The following is a 25,195-nucleotide window of genomic DNA, read 5'->3' on the forward strand; positions in this document are numbered from 1 at the left end:
TTTATCGTGTTACCAGTGGAGCACGTTCGATCAAGAAAATCCAACCTCTTCTTTAGTGTGACCAATCTTTTCTGCTCAGTCCGAGACCGGCCCCATTCGTGAGCCCATCTCGGGACATAACCTGACTTTTTTTGCAAAGGCACAAGGACGGTCAGAGCCAGCCTAAGGCAGCTATTGGTGACAAGGATCAGGAAAAGTGAGAGCTCTGCCCCTGCCTATTGCCCGGTGCGGTGGAGACATCCCCCAGCCCACGATCTTTTAGTAAGTAGAGAAACATTGCACACGCATTCAGCGAATGCCGTTAGGAAATGTGTATGCCACATCGCTGTGATTTGAAGCAAGCAATAATGTCCTAAACAATCAAACTATAACCGGCAGGGATAATCATGGGGCATGACGGTACAACCAGCTCCCCAGAGCACTGGCTTTAACGCTGTCACGCCTCGCTGTTGTAGGCTGATTTGCTTATCAAGCTCCCTAATGCTTTCCTGTCCCTTCAAGGTGAGGACTGCTAGCACAGTCCATCAAAAAGAAAGGATATTCTCCCGAAATGACCGTAGCTCCAAATTTTGGCACAGCTTTGGGAATTTGATCACTGCCTCCCGGTTCCAATAATGCTTACAGAACAGCTCCCACACTTGTCAACTTTCAGTTTTCATCATCAAACAGAGGAGCATCTACTCAGAGCTACTCCGGTGTGCAGCAGGAACTCTGCTTGGGTTTTCTGGTGGGTTTTTTTGTTTTACTTTAGGTTCTTGTTGGGTTTTTGTTTGTTTGTTTTTATTTTACTATACAAAATTAGGTATGTGAGCTTTTGAGATCAAATGTTGATTATAAAAACAAAGGGCAAACCTTAATAAATCCCTTTGACTTCTATATTCATATCTACAGTACTATATTCCTGAGTGACTTTAGTCAGTTTAGTATCTCATTTTCCCCATCTCAGACACTGCTCCTTCTTCTGCACTTTGTACAACCGATGTGACAATGTGCTTCATGGACAGATTTTTCACTCCATATTCTTTCATTGCTGATATTGAGCTTCAAGTATTTGCAGACAGAGGTGTTTTGGGGTGCAGAGTAAAGAAAAAAGCAAACCCTGCATTCCCATTCAGGCTCAATAAGAATGGAAAACAAAGTTTTGTGCCTCTTCCTGTCTGTCTGAAAAAAAAACTAGCAAAACTACATAAACCAAAACAGTTGGGGACTGAACATTACTGGATAAATAAATTTGGAAGAAAAAAAGAAAAAGGAGAAAGAGAAACCCTTTTTGTGTAAGTAATGTAAAACAGGTTATTTTGCTCGTTTTTTTTTATATCTGCTCAAACCAGTCCTGATGCAATTTGTTGAAAACCTCCCTGTATTCCTCAGCCCATAGATAAAAAGTGTCTTGAGTAGTGACTTGCAACAGGAACCTCATCTGTTGCAAACGCTTTGAGTCTTCCTTATTTCTCAGAGAGGAAGTATGTGGCCTGTTTGGCAAATGCTGCTCTACATGACAGCGTGAACTTCACAACACACTCATTCGACCGGCTGCTCCTCGACTTGATCAGCTAAACCTTGCTGGCAGCATGAGAGCAGTATTATGACTACGGCTTTTTTGAGAAATACTGCAACCTGGAATATCATGCCTAGCATTTAAAGGTAATCATTGCTCTGATACATTTTAGATTATCTGCATACGGGACCAAATGTTTCAATTTTATTTATATAAAAGGGAGTTCTATTTCATTAACAATGATGGTATTCAGACCATGGATTTTAAGTGCCACCAAAGGTAGAAATAGAAAAGCCTGTCTTGATTCTTTTCATAAGGAGTGGTACTAAAGATAGAAGGGACAAGGTGTGTTTCTACTGAAAGCTCACAGTAAGACAGAGGCATAGGACCTTATGCTGAAGCAAACTGCAGCTCACTATAACCCAAAATATAAGAAATGTCATAGATTAGTGGGCTTTTTATTCAAAGTGTTAGAAGTTTGCATAATGTGCGATTTCTGTGTTGTTTCATAGTTGCATGTTACTGTGAATTACCTTGATTACAGCATTACAGTGTTCTTTCTAAGCGCAAAGGTACAAGAGCATAAAAGCTGAAAGGATGCTCGCTGTGATTAAAGACAAATCAAGGGAAATCCAGCAAAAAATATACAGCTTCTGAAGTCTAAGCTGCTTTTTTTCCCCCATATGAAAAATAACAGGATGCTGGTGCTTTCATTTTCAAGCTAAATGGGATTCAGACATTACCTGTGAACCTTATTGAGACTTAAATTCTAATACCTTGGCGGTATAGCTCTGAATATCAGGTAACACAAATAAAATACGGTATAGCATCTCAGGAATGATGAATGTCCTATTTTACTAGTGTGCAGCATCCCTTGCGAAGGGGCTTTACTCAGGTGCTTATCTTGCCTTTTTATTTCTCGTATTATTTTCATTTCTTTATATTTACTAATTCTCAATCATTTTAAATATAACTTTGAAAAAGTTCTTACAAAGCAGTGGACTTTCCTATGTGCCGTTCTGTTTAACTGCTCCAGAAGCTCATTTTCTCAGAGAACAAATTCTGCGAGAGGAAATTATTGCTACATGTGCTGCACGCAGGAACAGAAGGTGTAAATTGTACCACAGGTTTTTGGGACCCACAATTTAGGTCAGTGAGATTCCAGTCTTGACAGGTGAAGAGTTCACATCTGCTGAGAGGTCTGCCATTGTTAAATAGGACATAAAGCAGGACTGGGGCCGTGGATGGTTCCTCACTTTCCTTTTGGCAGCAAGAATAAAGCAGTAAAGATATTAAACCCCACTAGCTGTGTGTTTGCGAACAGCTATGGCTGCAGCGACCGGCTTTCGTTAAACACCATGTGCACAAGCGAAAAAGGAAAGGGAAGGAAGGACCAAAGCTTGGAAGACTGCAAACGTGATCTGAACGGTTAAAATTAAATTTCCACACAATCCTGAGGAGGTGGCCTATGAGCGGGGAGAGCTGCAGGTAGAGTTGGGTTTGCAGCCCAGCAGCACAGCGGTTCCTCCGAGCTGAACAGCAGCTGCTCTGCTCCATGCAGGGCTTTAGGTCGATAAGACAAGGTGAGCTTAGAGTCTATCACCTCTCCGTAGTTCTTCCCAAATCACCCTCAGTGAACGATTTTCTTTGGATCTGGCATAATTAGCTGCTCCTCTGACAGAGGGATGCCACCTCTGCTCCTATCCCAAACGCTGTGACCAAGTTTAAGTGAGATGCAGTGCCTGGAGCAGATTCGCCATTCCAAAGGAATATCATCTATAAAACTGCTATTGACTTTAATGATTAAAAAATCAGCTCAGCCACAAGATGCTCTACATTTTCCTGTAAGTCTGTTTTTGCAGGGTATCTCAAAATTTCAGAAAACCACCACACACTTTATCATCCAGCAATACAATGGGTTCGTATTGCACTGCCAATGCTTGAAGCAAACTCAAGCTACTTAAGTCATTAATTCTGTCATGCACTTGAGAGACACGTGCACGGTTGGTTTAGAAATACTCAGGATACTAATTCATACACTCTTACTCTAAAACCAGTGATACGCCATCGCCAGCGAGTAAGTAGAGACAATCTTCTGCCCCCTCCATAACTAATAAAATTTCCCATTTCTTCCATTTCCATCGCATTTTCAAATGTCTGGGAGTTGAAACGTACCTCAGGGCATTCACTCCACCATCTTTGACTGGACTATAGGCACCTTTACTCTGCCCAAATGCATCATGACAAGTGTCCTTGGTGGGAAAACCTAGTCTGATAACTGTCATTTTCCTTTTAATCACTTCGGGTAAGGAAATTGACAGTGGTCACAGCTTTCCGTTTGCTTATTTTTATTGAACGCTTCTGCCACGACTCCAGAGAACATCTTGAACTCTCCGCCCTTTTCAAGACTTTATGCTGCCACTAATGGTAGTTAGTGACAGTAAAACTCAGCGTGGAAAATGTAATGAGCAAACTGTCACGCTAGTGACATCAAAGTCCAAAATGCCATTGCACTTCACTGTTACCGTAAGTACTCTATGACATTTGTATTTTCCCTAAGTCAGATAGTTTCACCTCTAAAAGTAGCAGCACTGAGCTGCACACTCTGTCCCATTGACTTCAGAGGTTCTTTGAGAAGAGCAAGGTCACATAAAGCAATGATTTGTATGGCAGAAGAGAGCCAGGCCGGTTTTGGATGCACTCTGCAAAAATACGAAGGAGGCACATGCCAGTTGTCCAGTACTTAATCCAACTGGACTGGAGAGCAAGTTCTTTAATTACAAACTACATCTGAGCAAACCTTCAAAAACATGTCAGGTATTTTTAAAGCAATGGTTCAAGTCTAGACCCCTAAATACCATCTAGGAAAAAGAGGGTGTCTTGCTCAAATGTGCCGTGCTTTTAGAAAGTTTATGTAAGTTAAACTTTTCAGAAGTCTTTCCATTGTGTACAAATGCTACGTATCACTTTCCAAAGTGACTCAGGCACACCTGAAAATTGTATCCACTGTATCTTAAGAGCAGGAAAAAAGCCCTTGAAAGCACTCTGTCACGAGTCTGATCACTAGTAGGGTGACTTGCTCTCCTATTTGGCCCTTAAATACCAAGACCCAGAATAAAGGGGTACGTAGAGGTAGGACTCTATTATTTTTATTTTTCCATACTTTTGTGACACAAAATTCAAGTACTATTCTAATCTAAGTAACAGTCACATGTGTTAAAATTATAGATGGGCATATTTATGCTGCCGTGCTTGGCACCTGTCTGGAACTGTGTAAAATTTTTGGTAACCGCAGCTTGCTTACTCTACACGTAGCCAGATTTGACCTGCCCTTTTTAAGTACTGCAAAAATGCAGCTACTAGAGCACAGAGCTCAGCAGAGGTTATCTGTCCAGGTATGCATCCCACTTCTCTGGCTGAGTTTTTCAGTCCTGTTGAGCCCTCTATTGCCATGCCCAGGAAATTTTGCTGGCTAATCAGAAGATGAGCCAGGAACATCTGTAATACCTGTAGCCAACGTACTGGCTGCGCTATTCCTCTCCCTATACCTCTGATTCTTGATGGGGTATAACTGAGAAAAACATTGAAGAAATTAAAATTGTGTCTTGTGAAAAAATATTCATAGTTAGTTCATGAAATTTAAATCTTGCAAGTAGGCAGTGACTGCCAAAATGGATTCTGATTTCGGTTTTAGGAACTTAGGTACATTTAGGTGGAGAATGATTTTGTTTGCTATCAGGAGAGACCCTTTTTTTTTCAAATGTAAATATCCAAATAGTTTATTTAACTTTAAGGCTACTTTTTTATTCAGCTTCTAGACTTCTTGTATCAGGCAGCGAAACAGGTTTTTGTTCTTGTGAAAGCAGATTCCAGACACTTGTCAGAAAGACACTGGCACAGCTGCATCCTACAGATGTGCCACAAGCTAGTTCCTGAGTGCAGGCAGGGAAAGGGTAATGCGCCATTTGGCCGGTGAAATAGAGACTTCTCGCAAAGAGCTTTTGGGAACAAGCACTAAGAAGCTTGAAAATCAGATGAGGCGGAGTCAAACTGTGCATTACCATCTGTTTTAGCACTGGTCTACTTGCATTTGATAAGAGACGAATTCTGTTCCTTTTGAACGGCATTTTTTTCTGTAGAGTTTCTCCCTAAACTTGCTTAAGACATCGAAATTTTATGGTGTTAAGCAATATACTCAATTCTGCCAATTTTCTTCCAAAAGGCAATTAGTAACAAAGTCTCACTGATTTCAGCAGTGCTGCTTCTCAAGCTAGACACCTCTCCACGTAACACCATGAGGCTCTGTTGTAAATAAAGAGCAGCGTACCAAAGGCAGTAATCATCTTTGAAATATTTCAGCTAGAAAAGACTGAAAGATGCAGAATACCCACACGATGCTGCTAGAGCTCCTGTTACCATTTTCACTGGGTAACTGACAGAAATACATTTTTTAAAAATAATTACCTATCAGCTAGTGGTGGTGTTTTGCTTTAATGTACAATTTCAAACAGATATAGCTGATTCTCCTCTGCCTCTGAAAATACACCATAGCATGAGACACCTTCCACATCCAAAGGGTTTTTCTCTCTCTCCTCTGTCAGGGAGAATTAGGACGGGTGCAGTAAAGCCATGAGAAGGAACTGTCCCTCTCACAATATTTAGTTTCATTGCCTGATAATGTTTCTTGTACATCCACCAAGACTTTTTAAGACAAATATCTGAAGAATTTGCACCACCAGTTTTGAGACCAAACCCTTTGGGGCAAGGCGTTACTTAAAAAAAAGAGGAAAAACATCATTGCCCACATTTGCTGAGGGCACAACTGCATCAGAAAAAACCACACCGATCAACGTTCTTAGCGTTCGTCAATAAAGCATCATAATATACTCTGAAATACACAGCGCCAAAAACCAGATACGTCAATCTAATTAATTTCTTTGTAGCTTCAGAACTCCAAATGCTGAAAAGAACATTTTGTATATGAAATGACTGTACAGGCATGGCTTTGCTGTGACTTCCTATTGTGCTGAGGTGCTGGTAATGGAAACTTTTACTACATTGCGTTCTTCTGAGCAACTTCCCTAGCTGTGGTTTTCTGCTATTCCCCTGATAAAAGCACCAAAGTGGTGAGAGTGTAGCAAGTATGTAAAACTCTCACATGAGTTTGACACAAGAGTTCTTCAAAGAAAAACCGTATAAAATTGGAGACACCCAAACTAGGTCATTTCTCATCTGTTGGCACAGCAGGTGTTATTCTGATGTTTAATTTCAATGTCTCCTTTGATTTAGTTCTGAAGAGCTTTGACGGAATTAGAGAGCGCAATGGGAAATACTGTGAAAACACCGAGAGCCTCTGAAGAAACAAATGTGCCAAGCCAAACGGGTAAGCACTCATTTAATTTCTTTCAAGAGAAAAAGGTGTTCAAAATATATGGTACATTCATCCATGTGTCTTCCTTCATCTGCCTGACGTAGTCAGTGACTGCTGTAGGAGAAGGAGGGCATCCTCTAGGCAGTGCTTATTTTTAGGTACGTTCTAGCTAATTTTCCAAGAAGTACTTTAATTAAAAAACCCAAATGTTTAAACTATTATTTGCTGGTGCTCCTTGAAAGATCTGTCTTCCAATTCAGAAAGCACTGAAGCACTACTTCAGAAACCAGAAATAGTGTATTTTGACATACTTGCATGTGATACTTTATACAAATTTGTTCTTGAAATTTGGGTTTGCTTCATGTAAGGTTAAAAGCCTTAATGATGTTAGGCTTGCACTGAACCTGAAGTCCACTATTAGGCAGTTGCATTAAAAGTAGCACGCAGCCAACTCGTCACCAGGTTTATCAATAAAGGTTATACAGAAATACACATTTCACAGGCCAAGCTGCCAAAGGGGCATCTAACTCATCTGCCCTTTGCATCCGCACATGAAAAAATCAGGTTGCAAAGCCCCCACCACAGGCTGGTAGAGGTCATGCATCTGAAGGGGGAAAGGAAGAGGGATCCAGGGACCTGCTGCTCCCAAACTGCCAGCGAGTAGGTGGAGAGTAAGCACAGCCTCAGCTCTCATGCCACAAGACAAAGACAGCTGGTACAAGAGCTGCAATAAATCACTCCCCAAAGGTGAGGAAGAGAAAACGGTTTTGATTTTTTGTTTTCGGTTTTGTTTTTTTTTTCAAGGGGGGGAGGCATTAATCAAAATTTTGTGTTTTTCCATGAAGCATGGCCCATTTGTGTTGCTATTATAAGGACAGGGAATCAGCCTGATTTCATTAGTGCTGGAAAGAAACCCAGCCCTGCTTTTAGCATGGCCAAGACCTAGCTGATAGAGGCAGCCATGTAGTCCTAGCTCCTAATAAACCAGAGACTGGACACTGTTAATGGCTGTTCAGAGGCCCTTAACATAAACTGACAAATTATTTTTTTTGTGAAGAAGAGAGTCTTATGTTGATATTCCCAACAGCTGCTGTCATGAATACCATAACCATCAAAACAGAGACATGCACGCACTCAGAGCACGACCTCACTGATGAGCAGAGGAGTGAGGGGTTGCTGCCATGGCTGTGACCAAGTCTGTATTATTCCTGCACATGCTAAAAATCAGGATTTAGCGGGGCTAAATCCAACTGCATCCCTTCTGCTGATGTAAATAGAATATACCCCTAAAACAAAACTCAGCAAACATTCATAGCACAGCAATTGCAAGGGGAAATTATCCATTTAGGAATTCGGGGCTCAATCTGCTTGCACTCTCCTACATGTCTAGCACATATAGAAAGGTGCTTTGTCAGATCCTGCCTGACCTTCTGCTGCCACTTGGGGAGGGAACAAGTCTCCCTCAGCTACAGTGGCATCTGCTAAGGCTGTAGGGATGGCTCGGACACTCACATAGCTGAAATTGCACTGGATACCTATGTTTAAGCACCCAAAGGCAGCTTTTTGGCCACAAAAGTCATCAGAAGGATGGAACATGTCTCCTGTGATGAAAGACTGAGAGAGCTGGGGTTACTCAGCCTAGAGAAGAGAAGGCTCCAGGGACACCTTATTGCAGCCTTTCAATACTTAAAGGTGGCTTGTAAGAAAGATGAGGACAGACTTTGTAGTAGGGCCTATTGCGATAGGACAAGGGATAATAGTTTTAAACTGAAAAAGGGGAGATTCAGACTAGACATAAGGAACACTGGAACAGGTTGCCCAGAGAGGTGGTAGATGGCCCATCATTGGAAACTTTCAAGATCAGGTTGGGTGGGGCTCTGAGCAACCTGACCTAGTTGAAGATGTCCCTGCTCATTGCAGGGGGGTTGGACTAGATGACCTTTAAAGGTCCCTTCCAACACAAACATTCTATGACTCTATGATTTAACAGCCTACATAGCTCTTTCTATCTAACTGTTAGTCTGCATCAGACCAGCATCTTTCGTAATGGCTTGGATGTTGCTAACTAAAGTTGGGAATACAAATATCACCACCGTCATCCAAATCCAATGAAAACAGACTTTTGAAAAGGAACTCAGTACTAAAAGCATATATTGGGGTAAATCCAGTGAGTTTCATCTATTTGTCTTCCTGAGCAGATAAAACTCCAAATCACATCACCAAACACAGAAGATTTCCCCCAGGCCAGGAACAGCCACCTTTGATTTAAGTGAGGTGGAGGATCCAATCCATGGACTTACAACAGTCCAAATAGTTATTAGGAAAAGCAGGTTTTACACTGGCTCATTTCAGTGAGGCTGAATAAAATGAAGGACTGTAACAGAAGAGAGAAGAGAAAGAAAAGAATATCCAACAAGAAGGGGAACGAAAACAGATAATTGGAGTCTGCAGACTTGATCTGCAGTGTGAATGTGTTCATCAGACCCCTGTAAGTCCCTCGTGCTGCCTGAGAGCTGCACTGAAAGCAAAACTTTGTGCTTTCCTCACCTCCGGTGCATCGGTCTTGGTCCTGAGAAAGGGAACAGTGCGTAAGCTGCATTTCCCAAGGAGGCGTTTGGACTCCAAATACAGCTACACTCCATCTGAAAGCACACTGTATGGGCATCCCTGGCATAGCCTGCATCCTGATAACAGAGTAGCTACGGCAGCAAGGAGTCATCAGGGGTTGTGAGCCCACCCCCTCCTCTTTCCTCCCGTGGGACCTCAAATCAAGGGTTAATCCTTACTGAGCTGCACCTGCATAACTCTCAGTTCCCAAGCTGGCTGGTTTAGCTCTAATTTGGGTACGCCAGTGCGACTCTGCAGCCACACCTTATGGCTGCTGCGCAGACAGCCTCCCGGACACACACGAGTGCCCTCCTTTACCCTCTCGGGTATACACCATGCCATAAATCATAGTATTTCTGCTGTATAGGAAAGCCGGGATGATGCAGGGAGCTGAGCTCTGAGTAGCTCATCCCCGCTCCAGACAGGGACCACTCTGGTGCACAGCACAGCGTCTTCTGAGGGCGATGAGCTGGATCTGGAGGTTCTGCCTACGCTCTCCCTTCTCTCTAATAGCACTTCATAGTCCATTCACAATGAATAATTTGAAGCATGCAATATTCAGTCTCACACTTTGCAAGACATCCAGGGATTCAGACATCTAAAACTAGCATGTATTTCATTTCCTACTCCTAAAAAAAAAAAAAAAGAACAGAATTAACACCTGATTCAGTGGAAATGACTGTGCTTCGATCTTTCCACTCCAACATTCGAGTTGTTCCATTTAAGTTGTAACCTACACTTGCACTGCGGAGGAGAGGTTGCGTTAGAAAGAAACTCAGGCAAATCTTTTTTCTTTTACAACTTAAAAGTGTGGGGAGCTCATTAGATCAAATCCATTAGATCACTGTGAAATTCAGGTGTGGGGAAACAGTGTAATTTGTTTAGTCCCTGTTTCGAGGCTTTTGTGTTTGAAAGGAGCTAGTATGGGGTTCTGTGAAATGTTGTACAGTGCGGTGGGGTATTTTACATGACCAAAAAACCCAGTGAGGTTTGATTTAAATACCAATTAAAATGAGGTCTTGTTTGTAGAGTAGGAAGGTTGAAAGGGTTTGGGTAGTACAAAACCCCTTTACTTTCACTGTAAGTACATGCAGTTCAAGAGGAAACGTTTGCATGGATGTGGCAGCCAGCATTATGATTAATTCCTTCCTTTTCAGAACTACAAATTAATGTGCAAAATTGAAACAAAAATGAATATAAAGATGAAAGTGTAAGCAAAGTAACACAGACCTTGCTAGAACAGAGAAAAAGTCATGTAACCCGCAGTGCATAACGAAATGCAAACCACCAGTACCCAAGGAAGGAGAGCAGAAAAGCACTTGGTTTCCACCCTTTCAGTATGGAAACATTTATAAATAAACAGCAGAAGTTTAAAAAAAGCATTGCTAAAGGCATTGTCATTAAGCTAAGAAAAAACGACATTCCCTGTAGAACTGCAATGAGAAATTAGCCAACGACACTTTATCCTCATTCTGCAGTTCTTGCAATGTACCTTCTGCCATATAGTTCTTGTAGTCCCGGGTAAAGATATTGCTTTGTCGAAAAAGACTCAGCGCCAATACTTAGTTCTGGTTAGCCTCAGGTACTAAGCAGTTTCACAGACAAAGAAAGTGTCTCTTAATTTTTCGTGCAGAACAAGGAAGCAATCACAGGCATGCTTAGCACAGAATTTCTTCAGTATAGTTGAACTAATTGTATAATAAGTTACAGTAGACTAATCACGGCAGTTGGCTGATGGACTAGTCCCTGTTTAATTCAGTGACACTAATCAACTAAGAAAACCATGGCAATGCTAATACTAAACACACTGCCGAACTGATCAATGTCTATTCCACACTCTGCACACCTATGCATCCATAGCGATGCTCACTAACTGTACCATGGGGCTACTTCAATGGGCAAAGGCTAGCAAGACTAGAAAAGTTTACAGTCAGTTTGAATATTAAGGTAAAATGACACACTACTTTGCATAACACAAGTCCCTATAACATAACCACAAACAGCTACTCACAATCAACTGAGAAAACACTGCTTTTTATTTCCTTTAAACCACAGATGTGGAATATTTTCCCTAACACTTATATTCTCATTATCACTGCTGTAAGGATAACAAGTGTAAAATCTTCTTGAAGATATTTCTTTTCTGCAGACTTGCCTGTTTCCTTCAGCCTTTCATCGTTCTCACTGTGAGTTATTTGTAAGGCCTGGGGACACAGGTTGAAAACATAGGATGCTGTTTCTAGGTTTCCCTAAAAAAAATTGTCTTCCTTAAAGACAAGTTGACAAGGAATCTATATTAAATGAGAAAATCTAATAAGATACAGAAGTGTGTCTATCTCTCTGGGTAATTTCCTTCTCTCTTCCCCTGAATTCATTCCCATTTTCGTACATGTTGAGCTGCACAGAGAGGGAAAGTATGGAGAGCAAACCACTTCTGCAGACGTACTGCTAGATGGTATTACTGAGGAACGGGGTGCTGATCCTGCTGGAGGCAGGGGAAAAGCTTTGTCTCCCCGTGTGCCGGTGGAGGGTACCGCGACGTGCAGAGGGAAGGGACCCACTTCAAGGAGAAACATGGGCAGCGTACTGCATGATCCCTCTTGCCAGGACTTCCACCAAAGAGCTCAAAACACCCAGCACGACCCATTTCTGAATCTCTCACCTTTTTTACTGGGCACCACAGATTACTGCTGGGTGAAGAGCTCTTGAATGTTTGATAGTCCCAGTCTTGCGCGAAGTGCCTCCTCCATCCTTGAGAAACCCAGGACACTCAGCGTGTGTCATACACAGTGCTGCAAGCCCCAGAGTCATCCCAACTGATGTAAAAGGTCTTCTTTTCACTGACCTCAGTTCTGCAAATTGCAGTTGTACAATGATTTAATTATAAATACCCACGTTGCCTCTCTTTAACTGAGGATAAGGGCATCATGCGCTACCTCTAGTACCGTTTCCACACAAGGCGGGGAGAAAAAAGCACTCTGGCTGTTCATCAAGCTAATTTTAAAAAGTGATGGAAAATGGGCAATAATGGCTGCACTCTCACTGCCCTTGATCTAAACTAATTTCATACCTTTGAAAAGTATCAGTGGTGTTGAATGATGGAACAATTCAACATGCATCTTCCTTTCCTTAAATGTAATGCATCAGCTTGTCTCAAAATTGTAGCTGGAGGCATTTAGAGACAGTGGCATTAATCAAACTGGTTTACTTCCTAATACTATAAATACTTACTAATTTTGCTAGTTTCAAACTATGTCATTTAAATAAATATGGTAATTACTAGAAAAAGTGGTCTAAATTTAGTTGCTTACAATTAACCAAATGACTTTTTTTTTTTTTTCATTTCTAGTATCTTCACATCCTTCTTATAAAGTTATAGGCTCATCTTTAGCTCTTTATGTTTACCAAGTGACATTTCAGAGTGAGATATTTTCCCATTTGACATACTATGTAAAATATAACATACATAATGAAAAATCCATTTCTGCTTCAGACCTCTGTCTTGGTTTTAAGTGACATTTTCCTTCTTCTTTAACAGGTCAGGAGAGTGATTTCCTTGCTGTCCTCTATGACTATCCTTCAGCAGACATAAGCCAACCTATATTTCACGTAGGGGAAAAACTGCGTGTGCTATCAGAGTAAGTTGATCCTTTTTTTTTTTTTAAATCAAGTTTTGTTACAATTGGTGCAAAGCTCTGTTTTATACACCTGGCCCAAACTGGATGCAGTTTGGCAAAATGAACTGAGTTCAGAATTTGCAAGGAAGGATGCTTAGCCATGGTATACTATTTCCCTATAGTTTAAGGATTTGGGTTTTGAGATTGTTCTTTGATCCCTGTATTCCTCTGGCATGGTTTCTGAAGCTGGATTCAGACTCTATTCTAAAGGAGGACTCAAAACAGAATTCCATTTTGAAAAATGATTTTGAAAAAATACCCCCGTCATGTTAGTGGAAAACAGAGTAAGAGCAAAAATAGTTTGAATTACATAGAAAAGGAAAATTATTCCGAATTTCTCTATGTCAAGTGCATCTCATTTTGTCTCTCACCCTTTTTATCTCACAACTCCTTTTTGATCAGGTCTTAGAATTTCACCCTAGATTTAAGGCAAGTCTAACAAAAATAAGATAAGAAATAGCTTTTCTTTTTCTTCTTATTTTTTTTAATTGATTCTGCATTTTCTTAGTGGGGATAAAAAAAAAAAAAAGGTCACAGCTTTCCCAGCCAGTTCCACTCAAAAATTTATGAGCCCCAGAAAGAAATAGGCTTAAGAGCACTAGTTCAGACTGACCTTAAGCATAGTGCAAATATTGCCACGCACAAGAGTGAGCACACGTCTTCAAAAATGGAAGCCAGCAGCTCTGATATTCTTCTATGCACAATTTGTATTGGCACGCAGTGACCTCCTAGAATTTACTCAGCCCCACAGCCAGTGTTTTCACTGCTTAAACAGAAATGAAAGACTTCATTTTTGCAGCTGGTGGAGCAGATGGATTCAAGGGGAGACCAGTCACCTTTATAGCAGAGAAATCCTCTGACGATTTCTAAATTTGTAAAAAAAAAAATTCTCTACCTGAGGAAGTCAGAGCATCAAATGGTTGGAGGACAGAAGTACTGAAGAGAAGTATCACAGACGACTGATGAATTCTCGGACTCTTCTCCAGGCCACCATGACCTACAATGGCCTTTGTCAGCAACAAGATCCGGGCCTACATGGACCTTTGGTCTGGCCCAGAACAGCTGCAGTTATGTTCTGCTGACAAAGTGCTTTCCTCACCTCCCTGAACCTAGAGGTCACAAGGCTCAGATAATACTACTAGATGAATTTTCTGCTGATGGAGAGCTTCCCTAAACCAGGGGAATTCTTCTCTGGTAACTTCTAGCTGTTTAAACCTTGCTGCAGTTTGCGTAACATATGCGACATGGTACAACAATTGCTTTAGCTTGGAAATTCCAGTTTAAAGCCTCAGTCCCAGCTTTCACCAGCTAAGAGCTGATGAAACACCACCACATAACTACATATGCCTGTATCAATGGGAATTATATGTGTGGCACATCATACGCATACGTGTGCTGCATAGTATGATCTACTGGACCAACAACTTCTAAAAGAACTAGGGTTCTGTAGCAGCAGTTCTTATGATGTTTGTCTGTTGTGCAATGATCAAGAGCTTCTCCTAATAGTAAATAAGAGCCAAAGCAAGCCTTGATGGGAACTTTCCTCTTTCTGTTTTGAATCAGCTTGTTCACAGAAGACAAGACACTCCAATGCTCTATGCAAAGTAGTGTCCTAATGAAGGACCTGTTCTTCCCTATCAGGGAGTGTGCTGATGTTAATAGGAGCCATTTGCCTGCACACAAGCTGTAGGTATAATCTTTTTCTCAAGTCATTCAAAGAAGTAAAATGCAGTGGAAGAGAAGAGCAGCGTGGCAGGCACGACCAGAGCACGAGTGATGAGGGGTCACCACAGAGAAGCCAGCATGAGCAGGCAGCACGTACTGCTTTCACAACGGCAGCTTTTCAGCCTTCCACCAAAGCAATTACATTTAGCGGCAATCAGCCCCGCCAGTCCTGCCAGGAACACGATAGATGGAACCTCCATAGAAAATATTACTCCTCACAGATATTCGTGACTGCTCTGGATTGGCAGGTTTAGATAAGCACCTCTGGCACAGTTTCTCACTCTCCACAGTTGTCAGGCACCTTTCATCACCAGATGAATAAGTGCATTTAGCTGGTAGTAGTCAAACCAGATGTCCTCCAGCGATCCCCCAAATCTACATAATTTTTGTGACTCCTGCCCCAGGAGAGATGTGCTGCTTTGGGACTTTTAACCATCATAGGGATTTTTCAGGGTCAGTAATATTACAGTTTGGAGGGAGGAAGATGCTGAGTCTCTCAGGTTTGTTTTTTTTAATTGCAACTCTTGGTTCTGTCTGGGAGAGTTGTGGGGGAAAAAAACCAAAATAATCTAAACTTCTTATAGATAATTTCATGTCAGCTGGAAACCCACAAACAAAACTTGTGGGGTCCTGAAATTTCCAGCTCTGAGCAGTAGACACTTCCCTTTTTCCCTCAGCATATACATTCTGGACCATGGTCCCCGTGGCTGTAACTCCAGAGGTTTAACCCAAGTGTTTTCAACTGAGGTGTTTTGACATACACTGAGACTCTGGTCTGCTGTCCGGGCATTATTTGGGAGCATTTATATGAATGTCCACAAAACCAGCACTCAAACACAAGATGCGGTATTATTTGGATTCAAACTCTAAAAGGAAAAGGTGGAGAGAACCCATCAATCATCAGCATCCTTGCACTAATCACTAAAGCTCCGCAGCATCCCTGTGAAAATTCTTGTTACCCTGCCCTTCCTAAGGGGTTCAAAATCCAAAGCCAGCATTCAGTATCACAGCAAGAACCTAAGATTTATCAGTGAAAAAACACATTTAGTCACCTAGTTTCATCTGTGAGGTCTTTTTTATTGGAGCCTGATCAGCAACTCATTGCAGACAAGGACAAGGAAAAGATGAACCAGGTTCTGTTAGACTGAAAACCTGTTCCCAGGCAGACTCGGCCCATTTGCTGAGTATGTCTACCCTGATGTTACAGGAGTAACTACAGGGCTGTCCAGACACAGCATACTCACTCATAAGCTGAATATCTTGGATACCAGTATCAGCCTAGCTGTGGGAAGGCAGAGCACAGCATGGTTTAACCACTTCTTTACCTTTCTTCTTTTAACTGCAGAAAAATATTTTATTACTTAGGTAATTTAAATGGAACAAATGTAGTTTATTTCTCTGTCCAAATTTAATCCTGATGTAGGTTTAGAAATTGAACTATTCCAAATGAAACAAACTTGGGTCTCTTTCTGAATGAGGAGATTCAGGAACAGACAGAAGGCTACAGGTTAATCTGTACGTCCTAACTAATTTCTAAAATAAGGACAAGCTCCGAAAGTACCTCTGAAAAAATCCCTTCTCTTGCTTTCACACAGTGAAGGAGGCTGGTGGAGAGTCCATTCCCTTACAACAGGTCGAGAAAACTACATTCCAGGAAAATATGTAGCAAAGGTTTACCACGGGTAAGTAAATGCATTTCCTATAGCCTTTCAACACTACATTTCTACATACACTGCCCTCATCAGTTATTCAGTGTCATAATCAAAACGATGCCAATAGTGACTAGACAGACAGAAATTTTATTTATTGACAGTCTAAAATAGTTCCCTTGAAATCTGAGAAGATGAAATCCACATCTAAGTTTAGATGCTATGAAAAGGAAAGGGTCAAAAAACCCTCAAATGTCATATAAGATATTTTAAATATTTTGGTTGCATGGACTGATGTCTAATTTTAAGACATTGATAAAGAGAACCTATTTAGAAAGAATTTTTAATATTTATAAAGTGTAAAATTTAATCTAGAGTTTCTTATGAAAAACAAAGAAAAAAGAACCAATAGAAAGACTAATAAGTCATTCAAGAGTGTAAACTCTGTCACTGGAAAAGCTAAGGAAGGTTCAGAGGTTTCTTGTTGCCCTAGACACCACTCAGGAAAAAAACCACTAAAGTACACACTTAAAACTTTTCTGGCAAGTTTTAATACCTGTTTAGTTTTAAGCTTATGAACAGTGAACTTCACTACAATTTATGCAAGTGCTTAAATTTTAATATGCTTTTATACCCTCCTGAAACAGAGATGCTTTCCCAAAGACAGGGCACAGATACGGTAATGGAAGCTACCATCTGAAGCTTCCCCAAGACCATTTTGCTGATAGCAGACTGGATCGAACACACAAGAACAACTTTAAAATAAAGTGCCAGTAACTCCTACACCAGCCCAGCAAGCTCAGTTACCTGGTGAGACACTAGCTGTGACAAAATACAGCAGTGCACCAAGCTATGGTGAAAATCAGTAGGACTAATTTCACTTTCCCTTATCCACAAAGCCAATTAAATTAAATGGCTGGACTGCTCCCTAGCATAAGCAGAATAATTGTATTTTATTTTGGGTTTATTTATGATACAATAAAATACAATTGGGGTTAATAAAAGTCGTTTAAAAGAAAAAGAGGGATTTAACTAATGCCACAGATATACCATCAATATACTACATGTATACGTCCCCAACAATTCAGATCAAGGCAGCTCGAAAAGTTTTGTTTTCCCTAATAAGTCCAAACCTTATTCACTCTTCTCTTAGTCTCACGAAAGTTAATGGAGCTCAAAGAGAGCAAGATTTTCTCCATAAACTGGGGAAATATGCCTGGACATAGTTGAGAGAGTAACTACAGAAAGCCACAGTGTTATTTTTGCAGTCACTTTTCCTGGCTAATGCTGCACTTGCACGGCCACATGCTGCTCTCTGTTTCACTGGTGTCCAAATTTCAGAATTTGTTTTTTCCTGCTTCACAGCTGGTTATTTGAAGGGCTGGGAAGAGAAAAAGCAGAGGAACTTCTACAGCTACCCAACACCAAGGTCGGCTCCTTCATGATCAGAGAGAGTGAAACTAGGAAAGGTGAGAAAATACGATTTTTTTCCCCCTTGATCTCAGGCATTAACAGTTTTACAGCTCTTTAATTCACTCCCTGTCCAGCTTCATATGGATCAGTCCGAAACCAGAAAATGTATGTAATGGGAAGGCAGAGGCACCCAGTGCAGCATGCCAGTCTTCACCAGTCACCGACATTACGAGCGGTGCTGGAAACAGGGTTAGCGGTGGCCATGGAAAGTTCCACAGGCATCAGCACAAACAAGACACAGTTGTTTAAACATTATTATTTACTTTGGTCGCACGCAAAGCTTATTAGGCAATGGGACTTTTCAAACGGAGGAAAAGTCACAGCTTTCCCTTGGTCCACAAAAGATTGCCTGAAGAAGCTATAAAATACACACCAAGCAGCGGGGGTGGCTGATAAGTGCATTTCCTATATAAACAGGTGGCTCTTTTATTTACTTTTTAAAAATGACATGCCTTTAATTTTATTTTTTTTTCATAGCAATTCTGCTGCTACATGGGAATTGTACTGCACACACTTTACACTTTTATTCTCTTCAATGGGAATAAACCTCCCATTGTGCAACACGATATCCTCCCTTTTTGTGAAGTACCAGAACACATCCTAATATCATGATACTACAGTTAGAAAGAAATAAGAAATCATCTGCTCTGACCTCTTGCATACCACAGGCCAAGTAGTTTCATAATACCTATACTAAATTCAAAGAAATTTAGGATCACCGTTCAGTCCTTACCAACTAAATGCTGCACAACAATTTGAAACAAAGAAACAGGAAAATCCAAGTTGTCATCTCCTGCCAGGACTGCATTATCGGGTATCAGTTACTGCAGTAATGGGAGCTGACTAAATCAACGTACCAGCACATGAGTCTGGTCCCCCTCTTAGAGGAAGGCAAACTTCTGTAAAGGCCTATTGCCTTTAGACTATTTCAAAAAAATTCCATACTAGCAAAAGTAAAGGAAAAACACACCAGAAGTTTAAATTCAATCAAAATCTCAGGCCCTGATGTTGGGCCCTTTATTCCCTTTGTTATACTTAAGTATATATATATAAAGTATACTATATAAGTAGAAATTAGGATAGCCGCTCAGTTTTTTTCAGATCTTTCTGGGACCTTTTTGATCCTGGCACCACATGTTAAAGATACTCTGGTTGTGGTCACTGCTATCCATCCAGAATTAGGGCCCTGCTTTGGTGTAATTAGTTCTCCTCTTTCTCCAGGGTTATATTCCTTGTCGGTGAGGCACAGGCAAGTGAAACATTACAGGATCTTCCGCCTTCCCAATAACTGGTATTACATCTCTCCACGGCAAACCTTTCAGTGCCTTGAAGACCTTGTGAATCACTACTCAGGTAACAAGAACTGCAGAATAAACATATTTTCCACTGGCAGCTGTAAAATTATCTATCAAAGGTCCAGAACAAGAAGTTTTGCCCATGTCCGTGGCTTGCAACTGCTGCCACAGAAAAAGTAATGGAAAAACTTTTGCCTTATGCCTTTTAGTTTATTTTTGATCCTAAATACAAATATGCTACCCTTAACAGTACAACTGCAATCAATCCAAGAATTCAGCTAATTATAGACAGATAGGCTCTGCCCACATTGGTATATGATATTGCATGACCATGTCAACAGAGCTGTCCCTACACTATTTGGTCCAAACTCCAGAGTCTAGCACCTCCCTAGACAACTTTCAAATACAGCTGGAGGTTGGCACAGGCTAGGGATGCCCAGGCCCTCTCAGAGCACAGCTGAAGTCAAAGTTCGGGTGTACAAAAATGTTAAACTGTACAGATTCAAGTCATGTTTCTGGGTCCCAGGGCCAGAGTTCAACTCCTGGCTCACTTTGTTTACCAGCGTGGACATGTCTGCCATGTATTTACCATATAGACAGACAGATAGCATCAGGACATACAAGACCAGGTTCTGCAATCGCATTTTCCTTAGGAACTACTACATCACATAACCTTATCTGCAGCAGAAAATTCTCAGAAATAGTGTTGGTTTCTTCCCTATTACTTTAGAAGAGTATGGCTGGATTTTATCAGCAGAAGTTATCTCAAGGGGCTCAAGCTGTTAGTTCAAATCTGGATTCAGCTGTCAGTTTTCCTAATATCGGTCCAGTGGATGACACCTGTTTTAATGATAGTTATCCAGATTTATGGCAATTTAACCTGTGTCAGAGAGATAACTTGACAAACAACATAATTAAGTGGCTGCAGTTAACATGTATTACAATGAGAACATTTTAACATGAGGAAGGAAGATTGCAATAGGTTAATTGCATAAAAGTTACAAGAGAACAATAGGTTCTGTGCTTTAATTAGTAATGGGTACTCTGTAATTTCAAAAGTGTAAAGCTACCATATCTGCGTATTTCACAGGTAAATGAAAAAGTGTGTTGGTCAAAAAGTACTCTGATAAACCTGGGAGAAAAGCTATATTCGCATTCAAAACATGCAAAAGAAACTTTCAAGTCCAATGGTATAAACAGAGGAGAGAGAATTTAATATAAATTAATAAAAATTAAAAATAAACAGGGTTGGGGGTTTTTTTGCATTTTAGTTAGCTGGTGCTTTTCTCCATTTAGAAAGAAGCAAACAATCAAAGCCTAAAATTAGGGGCAGAGGGGAACCCAAAACCTATAACAACTAACATTTTTACTTGAGTTATAGATGTAAGAGGAGACATAGTGAAATTTAGCTGTCCTCCTTCCCCCACCATGACATGATACAGAATCTCACCCTGAAATAAGGCTGAGAGGTGTAAAACACTAGCATTCAGCCACGATGCAACATTCCTAGTGGGGCAAGGAGGAGAGGATGGAGAGAAGAAACACAGCTGAAAGTAACCCGAATGCAGCATGAACATGTGAACCTTGATTCATTTCATAGCCATGTTCCACAGCAGAATACATGCACATAGAATCCGATCTGAGTGGTTGTATCTTGCAGCTATTTTGCACTCTGTTTGCATGGCTGAGATGATAGGAGGCAAAAGCAGAACTCACTGAGGACTCAGGAAACCTGGGTTTAAGTCCCTGCTCTGTCATAAACTTCCTTCTTGACTTTCGGCAAGTCACTTTATCTTTCTGTGTCTCAGTTCCTCACTTGTACTGTGGGAAATATACCCCAGATAAATTAAAAGGCAAAGGTTTGAGGAAAAGAAAAAGTTAAGCCTGTGTTACAGTGTCCTTGCTGAGAACACACAATTTATTGACTACTACCACTCCTGCATCCAAAAGTGTTTACCTGAGCATGCACCAGGGAAGGAAAACAGTGAAGATAATAGTAAGCAAAGATTAACTTTCTGTGTATTCATTTCCCTATTCAGAAGTTGCGGATGGTCTCTGCTGTGTCCTTACAACACCTTGCCTTACCCAGTGCACTAACAACAACAGCGTAATGAATCAAGTCCCTCCTGTGGTGATGCGGAATAAAAACTTCAACTGGAGAAATATTCACAGGTACCACATACAACACAGGCTGCCAGAAACAACAAGGGTTTTTTCCAGCCTTGTATATACTTGCAGAAGAAACAGCCGTTTCCTTCTCCTGAGACCAGTTTTAAAGCTTAGACAATCTTCAAAGCTGCTGACAGCAGGTTAAGCCATGAATACTGGATGTCCAGCTCTCTGATAATCATGGTCTAACTTTGAAAGAAAGTATAGTTAGCATCGAATAATTTCTCCTATCAGACTAAGAGCGTGGACACATATGCAGTCCTCTGGAACTCATGAGTCCTCTCCACCAAGGGGACAGGAGTAAGAGCCAGGCCATAGAACCTAGTCAGATCCACCACCGATGGCACGCTAACGTGCAATGGCTTACAGATGAGTCCCAAGAGTCAGAAATGGCTCCCCCTTGTTCACATGACGGCCATCCATGAACCAGCACAAATGCAATGAACACATTAACCCAGCATAGATCTTTCCTGTTGTGTGTCTCAACAGACATCCCAACTTGAGGTTCATGAGATTTCTAATATCTTAACTGCAACTAGAGAAAGTAGGTCAGGTTTCAGAAGCTGTGAAACAACCACCTTCAGGAACAAAAGCATCTCTTAGTTTTGAAGTCTAAATTTCCCTCCGCTATCCTTCCTTCACGAAGCATATTCATTTGGTTAGAAATGGAAGAAAATTTTGTGCAGTATTGAGGCCATTTTTCCTACAGATTAAGAAGAAAGAGAGAAAGTATATAGATGTTATCTCCTTTTCAGATGCCGAAAAATATTTAGATAGCACTGTTGTACTGATTGTTTTGGAAAATCGCTAAGTGACAGAAATGTTTGGTGATTTATGAGCAAGGATTTTTTTAATTTTTTTTTATACAACAAAATTAACATCATTTAGTTTAACAACTGTTAATATTATACTAATAGCTTCAGTCGAAGTAGCCAAAATGGTAACAATATTTTGTTCTTTTAAAGGCTGGAGGTGACTGAAGATACTGAAAGCACTCTGGCAGCAATGGATGATTCTTGTCTCAGCTATGGCCTGAGGGAAAGTATCGCTTCCTACCTCTCCTTAACAGGGGATGACAACACTTCTTTTGCAAGTGCCAGAAAGAAGAAAGCCCAATCTCTTATATACACAGGGAGCAAACGAAAGAGTACCCTTCAGTTGCCACCTACATACTATGAAGACTAAATGTAAGACAACCAGGGGAAAAACCAAAACAAAACAAAACTGAGGTGTTAGAAGAGAAACGCAGAGCAACCTGTGGTCCTGCGGTCCTGCAGTCCTTCAACAGCTGAGAGATACAAGCACACCAGCTGATGATCAAATGCTGGCAATGCTTCTGCATTTTCTCTTCTGAATGTTAATCAGAGACCTTCTTAAGGGTGCTATTTCAGCTACGGCATATGCTGGGAACCTCCCCAGTGCACCTGAAATTAGAACCTGTTCACAAGCAGGATAAACTGAGACAGACTGAGACAGCCAAGTGAGGCAGATGACTCTTCAGCAAGGGTGATGCCCACCATTGTACAAAGCTGATTGCATAGGGAAGGACTAACTTCAGCTCAACAACTTAAATTAATTCTTACTCTGGTATCCTCCACAAGGCTGAAAACCGTCTTTACAGAATCTACCTACAATGAGAAAAGGAGCCTTTTTCTTCTCCATGTAGACTCATTCATTGTCATTGACAGCAGGTCAGAAAGTTGTTAAAAGTCCCAAGAAAGTATCTAACATCTGGCATCCAAGAAACACCTGCCTATATTGACTCCATACTTCTGTCATTTTTACCTTTTAGGGGAAAAAATTAAAATAATTGACTTTCCAAGTGGCATTTAATTCAACTGCTGGTAATGTCTTACGGTGTCACAAAGAGGCCACAAAATTAAGAACAGGTTTAACTCACGGAGAAAAGCAGTTCCTGCTTAGCCCTGAGCTGGGAGTACAGGCATATCCAAAAGCATAACTCAGCTGCTCATAATCTAGCAGATATAGAACAAAGAAAAAAGGAGACTTTAGGTGAAAGGTAAATTATGGTATATCATGCCTAACTACAAAGGTAGGCTTGCAAAGGTGTGACCTTCTATGTGTAGAGGACCAGATTTTAACCTCATCTCCTGAAGGCACCCCCATATTTATGCATAATATTTATATTAATAGCAGCTTTTTTTTTTTTAATAATTAAACTAAGAGAGCAAATCAGCAACAGTGGATGTTAAAGAGTTTTCTGAATTTCTTGTCTGAAGAGAGTGATGTCAAATAGTAATGACACCTTTCATCAAATTGCTTAAAGATTTGTAACTGGGTTATCTGAAATTTCACAAATTAGAGAATTTTTCTCTATATGTGTACCCTTTGCTAAGTTATAAAGGAGCAGCTAGCACCATCCTTTGAACCTGACTTGTGATTGCTTTCTAAATCAAGAAATCACTCACTTCTGGGAGTGTAATATGCTGCGATCTATGTTCTCGAGCCAAGATATTTTCAATCTGATGTTCTGTCATACCTTTTTGCACAGATTTGAGTAATGAAGGTTTGGAGAGATAGGAAATTGGATTTTTAATATATATATGTATATATACACACGTATATGTATTTTCTCTGTAAATACCTGTTAGCACAAATCTGTGTGCTCTTTAGATCTTGTAATAGATCATTTGCACTAGCAAGAGAGATTCAGAGATCAAAATAGTTCACAGAGAATTTAAACATATTTCAGAATTTAAACGATGAATGTAATTTGGCCGGTAAACATTGAACATCACAAAGCAAAATGAACTCAGGAACTCTAGGCGTCTGTATAATCTCATTACTGTTACTGATCGTTAACATGTTATGGTGACTGCATTTTATCCAGTGAAATGTATATGGGGAGCATTACAGATTTCTCAAAGTCATGACTTGTATTTATTCATTAAAATAATATCCAATAGTTACTTTGTATTGCTTTTAGAAAATGGAAAACCTAGAGTGAAACTACTACAAACACCCAGTTTTGCAATGACACTGCCAGAAGATATCTTTGACGGAATGCGACAAAAGAATCCAAGAGCCCATGTAACTGGGCAGCACTTGGAATATGCTCTGTGGGAAGGGGATGAGACATGTTCTGATGATGACAGGTTCTGATGATGACAGGTTCTGATGATGACAGGTTCAGGTTGGGAGGGATCTCTGGAGGTCACCTGCTCCAACCGCCCTGCTCAGGCAGGGCCATGTAGAGCCAGTTGCCCAGGACCACATCCAGGTGGCTTTTGAATATCTCCAGGGATGGAGACTCCACAACCTCCCTGGGCAACCTCTGCCAGTGCTTTGCCACCCTCACAGTAAAAAAGTGTTTCCTGATGTTCAGAGGGAACCTCCTGTGTTTCAGTTTGTGCCCATTGCCTCTGGTCCTGTCACTGGGCACCACTGAAAAGAGCCTGGCTCCATCCTGCTGTACACCATCTCTTCAGGTATTTATAAATGGTGATGAGATTCCCCCTGAGCCTTCTCTTCTCTAGGCTAGGGAATATGGAGTAGATAATCATAGGATCAGAGGTATTTAGGGTCCATGTCAGACAGCCTTGCACCTGATCGCAGTAGTTTTCAGTAGGGCAATAAATCTGCTCTTTCTGCCATTGTGTCACCTGGTTCCATGGACAGGAGGGACCTGTCGTCTTCCCTTGCAATGGGTGGGGGAAGCCTGGGAGTTCTCCTCCTGACACCCACCAGGGAACACCTGGAGGGGACACCTA

The 25,195-nt window shown here is 41.0% G+C and overlaps 2 protein-coding genes across 2 annotated transcripts in view; one reads left to right on the forward strand and one right to left on the reverse strand.

Moving 5' to 3' along the window:
* TG (thyroglobulin) overlaps positions 1 to 25,195 on the reverse strand; it is a 160,268-nt gene that overhangs the window by 39,019 nt on the left and 96,054 nt on the right. The window lies entirely within an intron of this gene.
* SLA (Src like adaptor) lies at positions 1,445 to 24,390 on the forward strand. Its single transcript, XM_054815985.1, has 8 exons — positions 1,445 to 1,644; positions 6,788 to 6,881; positions 13,015 to 13,114; positions 16,474 to 16,560; positions 17,893 to 17,996; positions 19,222 to 19,353; positions 21,335 to 21,467; positions 22,430 to 24,390. The coding sequence occupies exons 2-8, from the start codon at positions 6,821 to 6,823 to the stop codon at positions 22,647 to 22,649; spliced, it is 837 nt and encodes a 278-aa protein (XP_054671960.1). The 5' UTR covers positions 1,445 to 1,644; positions 6,788 to 6,820; the 3' UTR covers positions 22,650 to 24,390.

Source organism: Grus americana, chromosome 2 (genome assembly GCF_028858705.1).
Source record: "Grus americana isolate bGruAme1 chromosome 2, bGruAme1.mat, whole genome shotgun sequence".
In the NCBI taxonomy this organism is placed as follows: domain Eukaryota; kingdom Metazoa; phylum Chordata; class Aves; order Gruiformes; family Gruidae; genus Grus; species Grus americana.